Source organism: Mastomys coucha, unplaced genomic scaffold (genome assembly GCF_008632895.1).
Source record: "Mastomys coucha isolate ucsf_1 unplaced genomic scaffold, UCSF_Mcou_1 pScaffold13, whole genome shotgun sequence".
NCBI classification, from domain to species: Eukaryota; Metazoa; Chordata; class Mammalia; order Rodentia; family Muridae; genus Mastomys; species Mastomys coucha.
The window spans coordinates 63,718,728-63,738,136 of record NW_022196895.1 but is presented as its reverse complement, the minus strand read 5'-3'; the positions used below and the strand labels follow the sequence as shown (position 1 = coordinate 63,738,136).

At 40.5% G+C, this 19,409-nt stretch overlaps 1 protein-coding gene across 2 annotated transcripts in view; it reads right to left on the bottom strand.

Annotated features, from left to right (window-relative positions):
• Positions 1-402: 402 nt before the first annotated feature.
• Positions 403-19,409, bottom strand: part of Seh1l (SEH1 like nucleoporin) — a 22,698-nt gene continuing 3,691 nt past the window's right edge. The window contains exons 2-9 of one of the 2 annotated variants that reach the window (XM_031365951.1): positions 18,248-18,298; positions 13,230-13,376; positions 11,749-11,960; positions 9,368-9,466; positions 6,477-6,617; positions 5,804-5,961; positions 3,773-3,923; positions 403-1,047 (exon numbers count right to left, since the gene is read on the bottom strand). In XM_031365951.1, coding sequence (XP_031221811.1) covers positions 855-1,047; positions 3,773-3,923; positions 5,804-5,961; positions 6,477-6,617; positions 9,368-9,466; positions 11,749-11,960; positions 13,230-13,376; positions 18,248-18,298 — 1,152 coding nt within the window. In that variant the 3' untranslated portion in view covers positions 403-854. Of the gene's footprint in view, positions 2,604-3,772; positions 3,924-5,803; positions 5,962-6,476; positions 6,618-9,367; positions 9,467-11,748; positions 11,961-13,229; positions 13,377-18,247; positions 18,299-19,409 lie in introns of both variants that reach the window. The other variant, XM_031365953.1, reaches the window with a different exon arrangement.

The following is a 19,409-nucleotide window of genomic DNA, read 5'->3' as shown; positions in this document are numbered from 1 at the left end:
ACATTTGCTTATCCCCTGGGGGTTGTTCTGGTTTGTTTTTTAAGCTTTTTTTTTGTTTGGTTTTGTAACATGGGAAAAGGACACTAAGCGTAAATTATCTTAAAGTGCATCCATTTTAGCCAGGTATGGGTACAAGCCTGTAATCCCAGGGACGTAGAGGTAGGTTATGTGAGGAGCTCAGGATCATGCTAGGCTACATAATCAGTTCCAGGTCAGCCTATACAGACTCAAAACACAAAGCCCAAGTACATGTGGGTTTTATAAAACAACAGATTCATATCTTTTAAAATACTTTTATTAAATAACCTACTTGGAGAATAATTACAAAATCTTTTAAGTTAGTAATTCCAAGTAGTGAAAGGCATTTTCCTTAAAAAAAAAAAAAGAAAAGAAAAATATCCGTATGATTTGCTGCTTTATACACAGGAATGATTTATTTTACAGTCATTTGTAATATCAGCCTATAAAATTCAAAACATTTCTTAATGTGTGAAATACAGAGTGAAGTTCACAATGATATGCTTTCCTATGAAGCTACCTATCAACAGACAAAACTGAACTCTATGATAACAATTCCACACAAAATTTACAAGACAGGCACTTTGAATCAGATACTGGAAATCTTTCACAGTTAATAATGCTTTTTTGAAGCTCACGTCATCAAAGGTAACCAACTAGTGAAGCCAAGGTTTCCTGGGGCGGAAGTACAGGTTTGGTTTCAAACACTGGAGTTGTGATACATGCAAGACATGCCCTAAATAAGAAGGAGCTTCTAAAAGAAAATGAAGAAACCAAAAAGCAGCCCAGAATAAAAGCATTTACAAGCATCTGGATAAGGCCTTTCCGTCAGTATTTTACACCCCTTCATTCTCAGGTAAGGGATTAAGAGGCCGAGAGAGGTATCCTCTGCGAGGGTGAGGATATTGGAGGTTGGCAGTGTCAGCATCGCAAGAGTGCTCTAGCAGAGGAGCAGGAGGAGGAAGGAGCTGGGCACAGCTGGACCATCTTGATCCAGCCCGTGGGGAATCCAGAGGGGGAAAGAAATACCTGAAATAATGAAGACAGGAACAAAACACCAAAACAAAAACAACAGGGGGGAAGGAGGGAGGGGAACAGAAGAAAAAGAGAAAAGCAGTAAATACAAAGAGAACCAAAGAAGAGAAAACATGCTGGAAGGAAGGAAAAAAAAAGCTTGTATATTCATGCCACAACCGATAGAACAACAGTACAAATCAAGACTTGCACTTGAATCAAGGTTGCTTAAGTATAAAAGTTTGAAAAAATACAATCTGTTCAAAGTTAAAATGCCCCCCAAAATTATCATACGTATGTTACAGAAACATTCATTTTATAAGTGTAAAGCCTTGTCTAATCCCATCTGATTGTTTAATTTCCACATCTGCTTCCCACTGTCCACAGCGGCAGGCACACATCCTTAGTGCGTACATGATACTGAGAAGCAACTCCAATACGCTACACGGGAAAGCAGGTTACTGCCACAGGCTTTGAAAAAGACAACACTGGACAGCCTTAGTTTCCTGCAAAAAACTGAGAATAGCTACAGAATTTTGGTGCATAAAAAGGCTCAAAGAATTACAGCCTCTTATTCTACTATCTTATAACTTACCCGTAATATGTATGCAGTTTAGTAAATGAAAAGGTGTATAACTTTGTCATCAAAGTCAAGTTTCAGAAGACAAGAACTCATTGAAACAACACATTAAAAATCCTGAGACATGGAATTTCAATTGTATGCATTTTCTGAATAATGTCAACTCATGTTTCCAAATTGTCTTAAAGGAAACCAAGTCATGTAGGATCACACCATAAACATTCATGCATATATTAGAAACAGCCATCTTTTTAATGGGTATAAGATGAAAACTTAGAAGTGCTTCTACCATTCTATTACCAAATAAAACTAGCAAATGCTAATGTGCTGCTTGGCTACAAACCATTTTATCTTAACTATGGTGCCGGCTTAACGATCCTTTCCTTTACTAATATTTTTAATTATAAGAAAAAATAGTTGCGTGGATAATATCACCTGTAAAGTAGTTGTGTGGATAATATCACATGTAAAGTAGTTGTGTGGATACTATCACCTGTAGAGCAATTCTATAAAAGGTAAACACATTACCACTCAAAACAATCTTTATGAAAATATTTATTCGATTTTCCAATTAAAATTATAAAAACTCATCATTGCAGCTTATTGTTTTAGAAAATAAAAGACATACTCCTGTATTCTCCAAACGGAATAAAATTATATTTTCCCTCCTCCCAACTGCTTATGAGGATAATAGCAATGTTTTCCCAAGTTAGTCTCCAGAACATCCCAAAAAATTGTTTTGGTGATGATGTGTCAACAAAAAGCCTTTCCGTTTAAAGTGTCAGGAGACTGACTAGTACAAAAGTTATATACATGTCACTTTAAAGGCCTTTTGGACTGTGTGTAGTAGTGAACAGGCTGCTGGTGCATCTTGGAAGAGATCAAACGGCGCTGGGGAAGGGGGAAAGGAGTTGATTTCCGTTCCTGTGTGCATGCAACAAGCAGCAAAACAGCAAAGTTACTCCAGCTAGCTTGTACTCAGCTGTGCTTTCTGTTAAAGGACACAACACAAACGGAGAAGGAGAATGCATCACAGATCTAACACAGACGGTTATTGGCACAATAAAAAAACAGATCAAAGCTATTTATGGAAGAAACTAACAGTACTAAAGCTGTGACTTTAAACCAGATTTTCAAAAATTGACTCTAATATATGCTTTCCTTCATAAAATAATTTGTTCTTCTCCATAGTAACTAGGAATAATTTCTATAGTTGCAAGTACTTAAAACCCCAAAATCATAAGCAAGATTTCTTTATTAAAAGAATACAGTATGATCAAAACAATAGAAAAATAAAATCTATGTTCTTCTTCTGCTTAGGATGAAAACAGGGTAACCACAGAGCCATTTTACGATGTAACTTTGAAGTTTCCCAACCTCTATTCCAAATTATGCCCAAAGGCATATTTTTAAATTTTTACATTACAAATTTACATATTTGAAATGACTCTAAATTATGTCAAACTTTGTTTTAAATGTATGCAGAATAGCCTAAACTTCAAGATGTCACATTTTACCATTTTCTCTTAGTTATTATCACACAATAGACCAATCACTTCATTCACTGGTCTCACAAAGCTGTAGTTATGTACTTCAAATTTCAATGTAATCTGATACAAAGCCTACCCAACAGGCACGAAAAAACAAACCCCGAATGTTTATCTAAGAGTCAACTCTATTAAACCACATATCCTTTCACTGCTGCAGAAAAGAACACAGAATCATAGAGCTACTAACATGTTTACTGACCACTGAACTTCAGAACAGGATTCAACAGACTTAAAAACTGCCCACACCATAACCAAGTAAGCCAGTAAGTACAGACGAGGGTGAAGTCCCGAGAGTAAGTGCCACAATTATCGGTGCATTACTTTATTCTGTTTTAAAGTTCACCTTTTAGTATGGCTACCAGGAGAGGTGGCTCAGCAATTAAGAGCACTGGCTGCTCTTGCAAAGGACCCAAGTTTGACTCCCAGCACCCACATGGTGGCTCACATGAATCTGTAACTCCAGTTTCAAAAAACTTGACTCTTTGGCTTCCCCAAACATCGCACACATTGTGGGTATAAAGATAAACAAGCAGGCAAAACACCCATACAACATAAAAGTGTGCATGGGGGCAGAGGATGGGGTTGCTAGATTTCCCACAGAAGAGCCTACCTGCCAGCAGAAGTTCCATTTAATGAATTTTGAAGATTTGGAATATTTGAGCTCAGTGAAGGATTTGAGTTTCCCAGCTGAGAACTCCCATTTACTGGGCTCCCGTTACCTTTCAAAATACCAGTACACTTCCAATTGTCCATGTAATTAGCTGAAAGAAAAAAAGCCAAATGTAGTAATATGACTAATACCTATTCATATAAATACATTTATCTACACTCTCCTCATAAAGCTACAGGAAATGAAACAAGGTATGGGTTACATTGTTAAAAATATTTATGTATAACAAATGCCTGTATTCCCGTTAATGTGCTTGTGCACATACATTCACATGGAAGCCAGGTGTTGACACTGGTTGTCTTCCCCAGCGGCCCATCAGCTCCAGAAACCTTACTGCTTAAGGCTCCCTTGAGCTAGGATTACAACTGCACACTAATAGGCCTAGGTTCCACATAGGTGCTAAAGAGCTGAGCTCAGGTCTTCATGCTTTGACAGCAAGCTCTTTACCAACTGAGCCATGTCCACAGCTCCAGTAAGCGACATTTACTTCTAGGTAAGCAGTGAGTAAATTTTTAGGTGAAATACATTAAGGTTCTCAAAGAATTACTAATTGAAACCAGCCATGAAGACTCATTCTTGAGGCAGAAGAATTGTTCTGAGTTTGTAGCCAACCCTGGGCTACACAGTGAGTTTCAGAGCAGCCTAAGCTACAGAAAAAGAGCCTGTACTAAAAACAATTACTTGTTTAAAAAACATGAAAGCTTCTTTCATGACTATTTTCCTTCTTTCAGAGACAATTAACTGAGATAATTATCTAATCTCAAAGATAAAGAAGTTAATATCTGGGCTGGGATAATAAGTCACTCAGTGAAGGGCTTGACATGCAGCCATGTGGACTGGAGTAGTATGCCCCTGTGATCCCAGCAACAGACTATCAGGGACATACAAATCCCTGGGGCTCAACGGCTGACCAGCCAGCCTAGCCTACTTAGTGAGTTTCCAGGCAAGAAAGACCTTGTCTCAAACACAAAGGTGAGTCCCAACTGAAGAATAATACCCAAGGGTGTCCTCTTACCTCTACAAATACAAGTTACTATCAAAACAAAATCTTTAAAAGAAATAAACCCAAGCTGGGCAGTGGTAGTGCATGCCTTTAATCCCAGCACTTGGGAGGCAGGGACAGGTGTATCTCTTGAGTTTGAGCCCAGCCTGGTCTACAAAGTGAGTTCCAGGACAGCCAGGGCTACAGAGAGAAACCCTGTCTTGAAAAACCAAAAAAAAAAAAAAAAAAATCCAAATTCTTTGTCTTTCTTACAACTAATCTAAATAAGGAAGGATTGGAGCTGTCTTCTTGGCTGTTCACATTATATAGGCACTGTGTAAATTATGGTCAGATATGTGTATTGATAAGAAAACCTCTGCATAGCAGTTTAGTGGTTTATCCAACATGGTCTCATTCTTTGAATGCAAAACTAGTCACTGAAGTCAATAAATCAAAGTTAAAGAGCTTAATGGCAAACAATGAGGCTGTCCCACCTTAAGCTTAGAAACTAAGAAGGACAGAGAAGTCCTGAAAATCAAATTGAGGAAAAGAAAGTCTGGGCTGGTCGACAGAATGCACCATAAGACTGAACATGGAGGCCATCAAGGCTTAGTCCAACTGCTCTGGGCAAATGGCCCACTGCAGTTCTATAGCTGATATTCAAGATGGAGTCAGCCACTGTGATGCAAGGCAAGCCTGGTGTACAGAGTGAGTTCCAGGACAACCAGGGCTACACAGAGAAACCCTGTCTCGAAAAAAACAAAAAACAAAACAAAACAAAAAAACTGGCTTTCTTCCACAAAGAAATAAAACAATTCAGTTGGCCATTAATTTCTATGAACTAGGTAATCTGACATTTCAAAAATAGTACATATATAAGACAATTATTTTAAACAATATTAAAAAGAATTTTAAAAACATTTCAGAGTTTATACTTTTAAGTGAAAGGTAAATGTAAGGAACAACTATCCCTCCATTAAAACCTTTACCTTTCCACAACCGAACACAGCCGTCATCTCCTGAAGACGCCAGGACTGTTCCTGTTATGTTCCAACTCACCCTCCAGACCTGAGAATTATGATTGTCAAACTGAGCCACAATGTGGATTTCAAATTTTGTTGGGCCACCAGAAGAAGTAAGTTCTTTCCTAAAAGAAGATTAAAAACGTTTTCAAAAAGTGTCTCGTGTATACATACACACTCACACATTTGAAGTAAGAAATACAAATAAATAGCCTTAACATATTCTTCCCTAACATGCACTATGTCCCCTGCCCACTGCCCCGCTCCCTACTACACCATGGTCGGACTACATAAACATCATTCATCCAACTCCTCCAAAACCTGGACTCACTTCACTCCACAGATGATACTCCAGGCCTCTTTTTTTTTTTTTTTTTTTGGTAAGAAGAAACAAATGAGCACATCATTCTCTGAAACAAGGTTCAGAATCCAACAGATGTAACAGTTTTACAAGACGGAGTAGCAGAAAGGAAGCTAGAAACAAGGAACTGAAACAATTCAAACTAAATCCTCACTCCAAAGAGCCAGATAAAACAGTCATCAGAGGACTCAGTCTGCAGCCTGCGCCTTACTGTCGAGAAGAAGGAAGAGAAGCAGAAGGGAAGAGTGCTTTCAAATTCCTCAGTTTTCTACAACTCACCTCACAGGTTTCAATGTGAAAATTCTTACATCTTTGGTTGCTACTGCCAGGATATGGAAAGATCTTCCCAAATTTGGAGCAAACGCAGTATCATGAACAGGATCCGTGACTGTCATAAGAGTCTCTGCTTTTGCATATTTCCTAATTCAAAGAAAATGGAATTAACATTTTCAGAAATAAAACTCACAAAACTTGAGGCTGGAGAACTGGCTCAGGGTTAAGAACACTTGCTGCATCCCAAGTACCACACTCAGATTCCCAGCACCTGCTTCAGGCGGTTCACATCTGCCTGTAACTCCAGTTTCGAGGGATGTAATTTTCCCCTCTGGCCTCAGCAGGCACCAGCACATAGGTGGCACACATACACTCATGCACACACGTGTGCATGAATAAACGTAAGTCTTAAAATAAAAAGTTTGAGCCAGGCTCCATGGCGTACTGCTTTAAGGCCAGCACTGTGAGCTCTAGGCCAGCCAGAACTGTGTATGGAGAACCCCATTTCAAAATAAATAAATAATTCACTTTTCTTTAAATGTCAGAAAAGTTCATCAACATCTCAGTGTTTTCATACTCCTTTCAGTAAATGCTTGCCTTTGGGGAGGGCACTCAATAGTGACCCCCAAATGACTAACTCCTAGGCCCAACCAGAGCCTACAAATGTAACCTTACTCCAAAAAAACATGTTTTTATTTATCTATTCCTTATTATGACTAAGGTAGGACTGACCCTGAAATTCAATGCTCTTAGATAAAACAAAACAGGATAAACACACCTTTAATCCCAGCATTAGGGTGGCAGAGGCAGGTGCATCTCTGAGTTTGAGGCCAGCCTAGTCTACAGAGTAAGTTCCAGGACAGCCAGGGCTACACAGAGAAAATGTTTCTAAGAAAAAACAGAGTGAAAAAACATAAAACAGTGAAGGTGCCTAGAGAGGCTGCCACAGCCCAGGATCCTGGGCTCAAAAGCTGGAAGAGTCAGCAAAGACTGCCTAAGAGCACAGCCAAGCCGACACCTGGATTTCACATCTCTGGCCTCCAGACAGATCACCAATAGTTAAAGAAAAACATTCTGTTGGATTGGCCCAAGAACCAAAATAAGACCCAGCCTTCTCCTTTACAATTTAAGTGTATCTTGAAATACTTAAATCAAAACTTAGCTAAAATAAAGTCTGGGTTTGGGCTGGAGAGATGGCTCAGTGATTAGGAGCAGTGACTGCTCTTCCAGAGGGCCTGAGTTTAATTCCCAGCAACCACATGGTGGCTCACAACCATCTGTAATGGGATTTGATGCCCTCTTCTGGTGTGTCTGAAGACAGTCACAGTGAATTTGTATTCATATACATAAAATAAATAAAATCTTAAACAAAAACAACTACATACATATAAAAATAAAAGAAACAATTTAAAAATAAAGTCTGGGTTTATTAGCCTTTTTTTCCTAAGATTTATTTATTTTACATATGTGAGTACACTGTTGCTATCTTTTTCTTTTAAAGGTTAAGAGCCCAGCATGGTGGTTCATGCCTTTAATCCCAACACTCCATAGGGAGGGAGAACCATATGAGTTTAGCCTGGTCTACATAGTGAATTTCTAGGCCACCAAAGCTACACACACACATTGCGAGTCTGTCTCAGACAGGAAGGAGGGAAGGAAGGAAGATTAGCTGATGACATGCACCTGTGACCTCAGCATTTAGGAACTAGACAAGAAAGATCTTTGAGTTCCTGGCCCGCCTGTGCTGTTAGCATCAAAGCGCTGAGACTTCCTGAGCACCCAGATATATAAAGGCATCAGGTACCTGCATTACCTCACTGTCTTCCCCTTCCCCCTGTCCCTACTTTATGCCGAAGCCACTGTCATCCCCAAACTAGATGATTTTACCAACTACTCATGTTCCCTTCTAAAATACCTAATCACACCTCTGAAGAGTTTAACTACCCTCTGGCCCTGTACTCAAATCCACATGGCCAGTAAGACAACAGCTGTGGAATAGGCTCCTGCACTGCCTGTCTTCATATCCCACCTGCAGCACTGACGAGGTATGTTCCCATCTTATTGGATATAGTCTTATTCCCGTGGAACACTTTCTGCCTCTGTCTAGCTGATTTCTACTCACCCTGCAGGTCATGGTCTAAGTGAACATTCCTAACCTAATCCTCAAACCAGGTTTCCCAGGGTAGAAAACTCTTCAACATCCTGATTCTTTTAGTTCAGAAAGTTTGTCCCACTCCTTAGTATTATGTTCCATTTTCTCTCCAAGATGATATATATTGAGGTAGCAGTTAGTGTCTCCTCTCCAGTTTCCCCCTCACAAACTGGGTGCATCCCTCAAACACCAGCTACTCAAAAGGCTGAAATAGGAAAATTGAATGAACTCTGGTTCAAGACCAACCAGGGTAACATGAGACTGTCTCAAAAAACTAAAGACAACAGGGCTAGAGAAAGCTCGGCAGTGCAGAGTACAGTGCTTCTGTTCCTGCTGAAGGACTGCTCTTTACTCCCAGCACCCACACCCATCAACAACTATAATTCCAGAAGATCCAATGCCCCCTTAACACATGTGACCAGGATGCACACAGCACACAGATAAATAATGCAGGCAAAAGACTCAGAAAATAAATCTTTTCTAAAAAAGCGAAAACCAATTCAGGCTGTGGTGGCAGGTAGATCTCTGTGAGTTCAAGGCCAGCCTGGTATACAGAGTGAGTTCCAGGACAGCCAAGGCTACAGAGAAACCCTGTCTTGGGGGTTGGGGATGGGGTGGGAAAACCACCAACTATAAATGAAAGCATAGCACAGAACTTGGTATCTCTCAAGATAACAGTGAATCATGTACAATGCAGGACAATCATTTAAAACGTACACACAATTCTGAACAAAGCAGTACTGACCTGGTATTTTCATTGTATTCAAAAATCTGAACCTTGGCCATTGAATTTGGACTGCTGTCATCACTTCCCACAGCGATCATGGGGGGATGAGCACGAGAGCTAGAAAGGAAGGGAAACACATAATGCAATAAGCTGCTGGCTTAACAGGACTTAAGGAGACAAACAACCTAAAAGTCAGCCTGACTTCACCATCACATCTGGATGTCCACCATAGACCTGCCAGGCTACATGTGTGTGTGAGGACCTCCCACACTGTCCCTCACGACTGCTTCTCAGGGAGCCTCTTCTAAACAAGGACATTCCAACAGTTACCATTGGAAAGAAAACCACCTGCCGAACCTTAGAGACTTTTCTTACTTCACACATCAGCAACAGGGAAAACATAGCTCTTTAATATTAAAGCTAACTAAAGCTTTCTCACTACCGCATCACAGAATTAGATCCACTAATTTAATCAGAAAACTTAGATAAACTATAAAGAGCTACGGTATTAACTAAAGGTATGGAAAGATGATTCTATGTAAACAGCAGCTTCATGGGAGAGTGTATAACAAATATGCACATAACCTGGCTGCTAGTTAAATTTCAGAGTCAACTAGTAATCACAGACAATATATCTATCTATACCCATGTTAAATATTTTCAGAACCCAAATGTGATAAATATTCATCATGTGTTTATAACAATGTAACAGAAATGAATAGAAGAAGTCTCAACATAAAACAGAACAAAAATAAGCTCATTCATTCTCTATGTCTCTCACATCTCCTTTCTCCCTCCCCATCCCCCTCAGGTTATCAAGACAGAATTTCTCTATGTAGCCCTGGCTGTCCTGGAACTCACTCTGTAGGCCAGGTTGGCCTCAAATTCAGAGATCCACCTGTCTCTGCCTCCAGAGTGCTAGGATTAGAGGCTTGCACAATCATCACATGGCTAATTTTTTCCTTTGTAAGAGAGAAATCATTGAGACTATATAGATGGCTACAAGGTTAAGAACACTGGCTGCTCTTCCAGAAGACCTCGGTTCAATTCCCAGCACCCACATACATGATGGCTCACAGCAGTCTGTAACTCCAGTTTCAGAAAAATTCCCTCTCTGGCTTCCACAGACACTGCAAGATGGCAGTGTAAAGATAAACAAACAGGAGAAAAACCAATATACATAAAATAAACATTTTTTTAAAGTTTTTAAAATTTAAGAGAAGAGTCATATAATCTAAGAACTAATATATTACTGAGTACAGATAAATTTAAAACTTCAATACCAATATAACTATACAGATCAGCACAAATAAAATATATACCAGTCATATTCAGGTATCAGTGAAAATAAACAGTTTAGATCTGCCAGGCAGTGGTGGAGCACGCCTTTAATCCCAGAACTTGGTAGGCAGAGGCAGACAGATTTCTGACTTCTAGGCCAGCCTGGTCTACAGAATAAGTTCAAGGACAGCCAGGGCTATACAGAGAAACCCTGTTTTGGAAAAAAATAAATAAATAATAAAGCTAAGAACAATCAGAATAAATAACCTACATATGTAAACAGGAGCTACCAGAATTAAAGCTGGAATATAAGCTACTGACAGCATTTCCTTTCAGAAAAAGAACTTCCGGTTTTCTTTTCTACTCTTCTAGATATTTGCATATTTTCTTATCAAGTGATTAAAATAAATAAATAAAAAGCAAACATGTGAGCTGGAAAGATGTCTCAGCAGTTAAGATCACGTATTGCTCCTCTGGAGGACCCAGGTTCAATTCCAAGCACCCACGTGGCGACTCACAACAGTCTGTAACTCCAGTTCCAGGGATCCAATACCCACTTCACGCCTCTAAGGACACCAGACACATTTCACAAACACACACATAAAATAAGTAATTGATTTCGAGGCCAGCCTGGTCTACAGAGTGAGTTCCAGGACAGGACAGCCAGGGCTACACAGAGAAACCCTGTCTCAAAAAACAAAACAAAAACAACAACAACAACAAAAAAAAGGCAACCATAGCATACTCATACAACCACACTCAACATGGAGCACTAAACAGGAGTAATGAAGAGACAGATATGACGAGCAGCATCCAGGAGGGTGAAGCAGAGTCAGTGCAACACCAGAGCTGGCTACTTACACAGCAAGGTCTAGACCAGCATGGCAAGAAGGTGAGGATCTTTCCAATTAGTTCATTGATTGTTTAAGGGATTCACTAATTGGATGTTTTAAAATAAATTACATACTCCATTTTATGGAGATAGGAAAGTGGAAACTGCTACTGGATGATAATATCTAACTAAAAAAAGCATCTGAAAAATTAAACCAGTGAATTCTTAGCTTGAAAAATCACCTGCCTGCTTTAGAAGCATTTCCGCAGATCTGATATGAGCTTACCTGGAAGGGTTCCAAGAAATACAACTGCAGCACAGCTTACATGAGATCTCATGCTGTAGAGACCACTGGCTGAGATTCATAACATCTGGAGCCTCATATATTCTTACTATACCATCTGCGGAACAGGTTGCTAACATCAGACCCATATGCTTGGGAGCAAATTTCACATCAGTAACAGATGTCCTGCTGTCCACGAGAGTGGTCCTCTTCACCTGGAAAAAACAAATACAATTTAAACCATGCATAAAAAGAAAGTGATAGATCTGAAGAGCAAGTGTTTTAGATTCACGGACAACTCTGCCATTTATTAGGTTTTCATTCTTACATAAGAAAATTAAAGCAAGCCGGGCGGTGGTGGCGCATGCCTTTAATCCCAGCACTTGGGAGGCAGAGGCAGGTGAATTTCTGAGTTCGAAGCCAGCCTGGTGTACAGAGTGAGCTCCAGGACAGCCAAGGCTATATAGAGAAACCCTGTCTCAAAGAACCAAAAAAAAAAAAAAAAAGAAAATTAAAGCCACTCTTGGTCTCTATTTCCAGTGAGGCATTTTGCCTCTTAACAAGTTAATGAACTTATGCCTTTAAGAGAGAAGAAAGTCTGCCTTATATTATGTTAGTAATCTCACTAAACAGACTCATCACCAAATCAGAAATGTAAGCACCTTTTACACATAGCTCTGTATTACAAAGCATGCTGCAAGCAGTAAATCAAAGTGGGCTTCTTCAATAGTAGACATTGAGTAAAATACAGGCTTGCAACCTCTGCGGCACAAGTAAAGGAATGGACTGCATCACAGACAGTACACCTGCAGACTAGACACCCTTACTTTATGGCAGAACCAGATAAGAGGACATTGTTCTCAATGGGCAGTAGTCACCCATGCCTTTAATCCCAGCACTTGGAAGACAGGGGCAGGCGGATTTCTGAGTTCGAGGCCACCCTGGTCTGTTACAGAATGAGTTCCTGGACAACCAAGGGCTACACAGAAAAACCTTGTCTAGAAAAATAATAAATAAATAAATAAATAAATAAATAAATAAATGAAAAGAAAAATAAATTGAAAGGAAAATAAACCACTTCATACAATAAACTTCAGTGAAAGTGGTGGAAAGTCTTATAATCTAGTTAAATTCTCTAATTTGAGAGTTGAGGAACATGAGCAGCACACAGGTAAAAACCAACTGACAATGGCCAAGGTAGAATTTAAAGTAGACAAGGGAAGGGAAGCTTGGCGTGCAGCTCAGTGATAGTGCATGAAGCCCTAGGTTCAATCCCAGGCATTGCAAAATGACCACAAATCAGAAGCCTAAAACCATATACTAAATACTGTGCAAAATCATATAAAATTCACAAATACACAAAATCCGGTGCAAAGAAAATCCTCTGGGTTCCCCTTTGGAACAATGAAAAGCCAAGTACAAGCCAAGCCAATGTGAAATAAACAGGAGAGAATATGGAAGGACAAGCAAGGAGCTAATCTCACCCAGTGACTCTGTCCTCGAAGTTTATCATTTGATTCTCCTACTATTTCTTCCCATACAGCTGCTGTTCGGTCAAAAGAACAGGAAGCCAAAACTTGTCCAAATTCAGGATGAGCCCACGTCACACGCCATACAGATCCACTATGTGTCTGTTTTAAAAAGCAAAACTGATATTACTCACTTCACACATATTGTTTTACCTGTGAAAATAATAGAACACAAGTAGTTTTACTTCAGTAAGACAAGAAAGACAGTAATGTAACATTGAAATAAAAAGTTAATTTCTGAAAACTTTTGGAAGACATTTAGCATAGTGGACTTCTGGAGCTGTACTTATTATTTATTTACTTAGTCTTTCCTTATGTATGAGTGTTCTGTCCCCACGTACACCTATATGCCAGAAGCCAGCATCAAATCCCTTTGTAGATGGCATGAGCCGTCATGCAGTTTCTGGGAACTGAACTCCAGACCTCTAGAAGAACAGTCGGTCTTCTTAACTGCTAAGCTATCTCATCAGCCCCTGGGTTTGGTATTCTTTTTAAATTCATTTTTATCTTATTTTGAATGTGTCTTCTCCGCCTCTTTCACTGAACTTGTAGCTCACTGATTAGCTGGACTTGCTGGCCTGCTAGCCCTGGAGATCCTCTAGTCTCTACCACCCCAGCACAGGGAGTACAAGAACATTTTATGTGGTTCCTAACTTGGGTCCTCATTTGATTCAAGAGCAAACCGGAAAGCTGGAGAGATGGCTCAGCAGGTGAGAGTACTGGGTGCTCTTCCTGAAGACTTGGGTTCAGTTCCCAGCACCACATGGTGGCTCACAACAATCTATAACTCCATTTCCAGGGGATCAGATGCTTTCTTCTGGCTCCTGAGGACACTGCAAGCTCTTGATACACATAAATACACAGGAAACTCTTAACATAAAAATAAAAATCTTTTCTTTTTCCGAGACCGGGCTTCTCTGTGTAGCCCTGACTGTCCTGGCACTCAGTCTGTAGATCATGCTGGCCTCGAACTCAGAAATCCACCTGCCTCTGCCTCCTAAGTGCTGAGATTAAAGGCATGCGCCACCACTACCCGGCCAAAAATAAAAATCTTAAAGGCTAACAATAGTCAGAAAAGTTACAGCAATATGGTTAAATGATTTGAACTGATGTGAAGTTAAACAAGAAACTGTTTTATGGATGAAGGCATTGGGTGCAAACCTAAGAAAGCCAAACGCTTGTACTCAAGAGAAATAAGTGAAACAGTCCAGGATGTGTGAGGGTACATCTCATAGTGTGCAGCTGTAGGTACTTTAACCATGAGTCTGAGCTATACCTGGATGTCAGCTTCTGACAATGCTGGGTAACAGCAGTGAACCAAAGCACCCGGAGTGTGCTGCACTGATGCAGGATGCTAGGCACGCTGGATGTAGTAAAACATTTCAGCTTACAGCATTTCCAACCTAAGATGTTTACTGGTAAATAACCCCACTGTACATCAAGGAATACATCTAATCTATAGCTCAGAATCATTTCATTGGATAAGACATATGAAGTTACTACTGTACACCCTCATGCTGTCAAGAAAGAAAATGAACTGATATATTTCACCACCAAAGGAATTTGTTAGGTCACTAGATGCTTTGATAACCACTCTACCAATTACCTTTAGAAAATCTCATACTTCAATGTTTCCTTATTGTTTTAACAACATGAGTTTTCATACAGCCCAAGATGGCTTAGAACTCCTTATGTATCTAAGGGTGAAATTCTGTTCTTCCTGTCTTTACACCCCCAGTGCTGGGTTACAGGTGTGTGCTAAGATTTCAGCCATGTGCCCTCACCTGTTTTTTGCACAACTGCCAATCAAATCAGAGTTTTGTGCATGGTAAGGCAAGCACTCTATTAACAGAGCTACAACCCCAACGATTCTTCTGCATTTCTAATGCTTCCTCTACTTTGTTATGTAACATAAGACTTCTTAAACTGGGCATGGTGGTGTATGCCTTTAATCCCAGTATTGGAGAACCAAGCAAGATCCCTGTGCGTTTGAGGCAAGCCTATTCTACAAAATGAGTTCCAGGACAGCCAGGGCTATGTAAAGAGATCCTATCAATATTTAAGTAAGAAAATAAGAATTGTTTCTGAGACCAACAACTTCTACAAGATCACAATGTCACAACAAAGGGCAAACTGCCCACTTCTCATCTGTTTGTCTAATCTTCTAGGCTTCACCTTTGATTCTGACTTTAAAAAGCTATTAATCGGGGCTGAAGAGATGGCTCAGCAGTTAAGAGACTGCTCTTCCAAAGGTCCTGAGTTCAAATCCTAGCAACCACATGGTGGCTCACAACCATTCGTAATGAGATCTGATGCCCTCATCTGGGGTGTCTGAAGACAGCTACAGTGTACTTACATATAGTAAATCTTAAAAAAAAAAAAAGCTATCAATCTCAACTGTATGTCTAGTCTTCTGGGCTTCATCTTCAATTATGACTTTAAAAGGCTATCAACTAAACGACACACTGTGCTATAGATCTGGTTAACTCTTGTTTTAACTAAAGAATGAGATCTGCACAGAGATGTCATCACAATTTTTAAAAATTTAAATAATATGCCTTTAATCCAGGCAAGTACATCTCTGTGAACAAGGCCAGCCTAGTCTACACAGCAATAGACCAACCAGGGTTAAAAAGCAAGAAGATCTACAGAGTGAGTTCCAGGACAGCCAGGGCTACACAGAGAAACCCTGTCTCGAAAAACCAAAACAAAAAACAAAAAACTATTAACAGTGTTGTGTGACTCTTCCTAGGGAGATATCCAAATAGGATTCTATGCAAGCCTTGCTGAGCGGACCAGTGAGTTTGCTTTGGTTACTTACAGGAGTATGAGAGTGGGTTAACAGAAAGGTAACTGTCACCAAGTCCCCATCAGCCTGGCTGATAACAGAAGCTGACACTGTAGCATGCCACCTTCGGTCAACCTCCTACCTGTCTCTATAAGAACACCCAAGACCATGGGCAGCTTCAAAGGAGGGTCTGCTCACTCTTCCCCATCTCTTCCTAAGAAAGAGTATTAGCAGTTCTACAACCTTCTCTACTAGCATAGTCAGCCATCACTGTGCTGTCTACATAGGCATGCAAAATCACTTAAGGGTAAGTACCTGTCTGGCCCATCCGATCCCCCCTTTCAAGGCTAAACCCATGGAAAGAAATCTTCCTCAGTGAACCTGTGTCATGTTGGGTTATAAAAGTACCAACCGTTACAGGACAGACCACCCCAAACTAAGGGGCAATCAATTATCAGTCAGTATAAGGCAAAAATAAACATTCTGTAAGGATCAGATGGGGGAGGAAACATGGATCCTCAAGCAATGACAGTCATAAGGGCCTCTAGACCAATTTTTGAAACTAGAGATAAGATAATCATTTAAATCTGAAACTCATGTTAGTACCTGAAAATCATAATTGGGGTCACCCAGCTGCAAATCGTGTGACCTGCAAGTGACCCACCTGCAAGACGTATTAGAACAACAGTGGCAAAGATATTGTGGAAGAGGTGGTGGTGGTGCACACCTTTAATCCCAGCACTTGGGAGGCAGAGGCAGGCGGATTTCTGAGTTCGAGGCCAGCCTGGTCTACAGAGTGAGTTCCAGGACAGCCAGGGCTACACAGAGAAACCCTGTCTCGAAAAACCAAAAAAAAAAAAGCTATTGTGGAAGAAACCAACCACTTTCTGACTGACCTGACACTGCTAAAATGGCCAAGAACTTGCAACTAGATAGGTCACTTACTACTATTCTTCTAAAGGATCCTAACAATAAAATGACTCCTAGTGACAGACTGCTAGACCCATAGATCAGTGCCTTGCCCAACGCTCATCAGAGCTTTTTCTTGCAGTAGATAAGAATTAACATAGACCCACAACTGGACAATGTGCAGAGTGACGGGCTTTGGAGCACTCAGTCCTACATGGGATGTTTTCATCAAAACCTTCCCTTCACCGGGCGGTGGTGGCACACGCCTTTAATCCCAGCACTTGGGAGGCAGAGGCAGGTGGATTTCTGAGTTCGAGGCCAGCCTGGTCTACAGAGTGAGTTCCAGGAGAGCCAGAGCTACATAGAGAAACCCTGTCTTGAAAAACCAAAACAAACAAACAAACAAAACCTTCCCTTCAAGGCTAAGGTTCTATACCGCAGAGAACGCAGAAAGATTTTAACAGGCAGAAGTGAAAGACAACACCACAGAAACAGTGTCTTCTAGCACAACAGGAGCGATGCACATACAAGCACACATGCAAATATGAAGCATACAGAGATTCAAGCTGGAAGGTCCCAGGGCTGAGAGAAAGAATTGGACGCAGGGTCCCACCGCTAAACAAGACGCTCTCTACAACTGACACCTGTTAGCAAAGGAGAAATCCGTTTTCTCTAGTGAGTCTCACTGTGGTTATCAGCCACACTTCAGGCCAGTCCTGGGCCCAGGAGCACTTGGCCAACCCAAAGACCTCCATGGACATCTTATCAAGTTTTTGCTTTCTTTTGGCATTTTTTTCTTTTTTGTCTTACAGTCTTTTGCTTGTTTTAATTTTCGTTTTTGTGGTTTTGTAGGGAGTTTTATGGCGTTTTTGTTTGTTTTTTGTTTGAAAAAGAACATAAAGTTAGGTGAGCAGTAAGAGGAAGGGAAAAAACATGAAATATACTAAAATCCTAGAGGTAGTTATTTCAGAATGATACAAAACTCCTATTTTTCCACTCTGGTTTTGCTTTGAGATGGTCTCACTTTGTATCCAGGCTGGCCTCTAACTCATGGCAATCCTACCTCAGCCTCCCAAGGTACTGAGATCCCATACCTGGACAAACCTACAAATATTCTTATTATCAAACTTACTATTACTTTCATAACAAAACAATAATTAAAAAAAAACAAAAACTGCATTTCCAGGAAAAGAACACTGTGTCAGGTTTATCATGTTCTCAAAGCTGAATATCAAACATTTCAATTTTCTCAAACCATGTAAAAATAAATACTAACCTTCCAACTAGCTGTACAATGCCAATCTCCGCTCTCACTCTTATCCCACACCTGTAAGAAAACAAACACAAATGAGTGTGAGCCAAGGGAACCTCAACTCCACAAAAAAAAAAAAAAAAGCACTGGCCCTCCGGCGGCAGTCCCTGAAAATCATGCACAGCACTGAAGCTGAGCTCTAACAAAGGCAACCATGTTCCTCCACTTCTTCCTCCCAGCCCTGGGACTGTCATTAGGGGCTAGTGGTGTACTGAAGACTAGGCCCAGAGCCTCAGGCAGTACCTCCAATTATCTCTACTGAGGAACTAATGAAAACACTGTTCCAAGCAGTTTAGGCTCCTGTATCTGGTGGAACATTTTAACCAACCTATCAATATATAATCTTTTTTGGTGTGTATTTCTGTTTAAAGACACCTGATTTGGCCAGGCAGTGGTGGCACACGCCTTTAATCCCAACACTTGGGAGGAAGAAGCAGGCGGATTTCTGAGTTCAAGGCCAGCCTGGTCTACAGAGTAAGTTCCAGGACAGACAGGGCTATACAGAGAAACCCTGTGTTGAAAAACCAAAAAAAAAAAAAAAAAAAGAGACACCTGAGTTGACATAAACTGGCCATTCTTCAACACCTAACTCACAGCCTGTCATCATGCTGGAAGGACACTTACTTGACACTTGGGACAGGGTTTCTCTGTATAGCCCTGGCTGCTCTGAAACTCACTCTGTAGAGGCCTGCCTCTGCCTCTGCCTCTCAAGTGCTGGGATTAAAGGCATGTGGCACCACTGCTGGGCCTGACACATTTTCTAAGGCACACCACACCTTGTTTGTGCTTCAGAACAAGAGAAAGCATTTCAGTACTGCCCCTGGCAATCATTTTTAGCCTTTGAACTCACCAACAGAAAGGATAAAAAATAAATGCACAAACTGTGGCACTAAGTAAGTGGATTGTGAAAAACAATTTGCTTACAACATGAACCAAATACAAAGGCAGTCATCCTGTTCCATCTAAGTCAGGAAGAAGTAACCAGGAGATCTATGGAGATAGGAACATAAGTGACTGGATATAGTGTCAATTTAGTAACCAGGAGATTTATGGAGATAGGAACATAAGTGACTGGATACAGTGTCAATTTAGTAACCAGGAGATTTATGGAGATAGGAATAGAAGT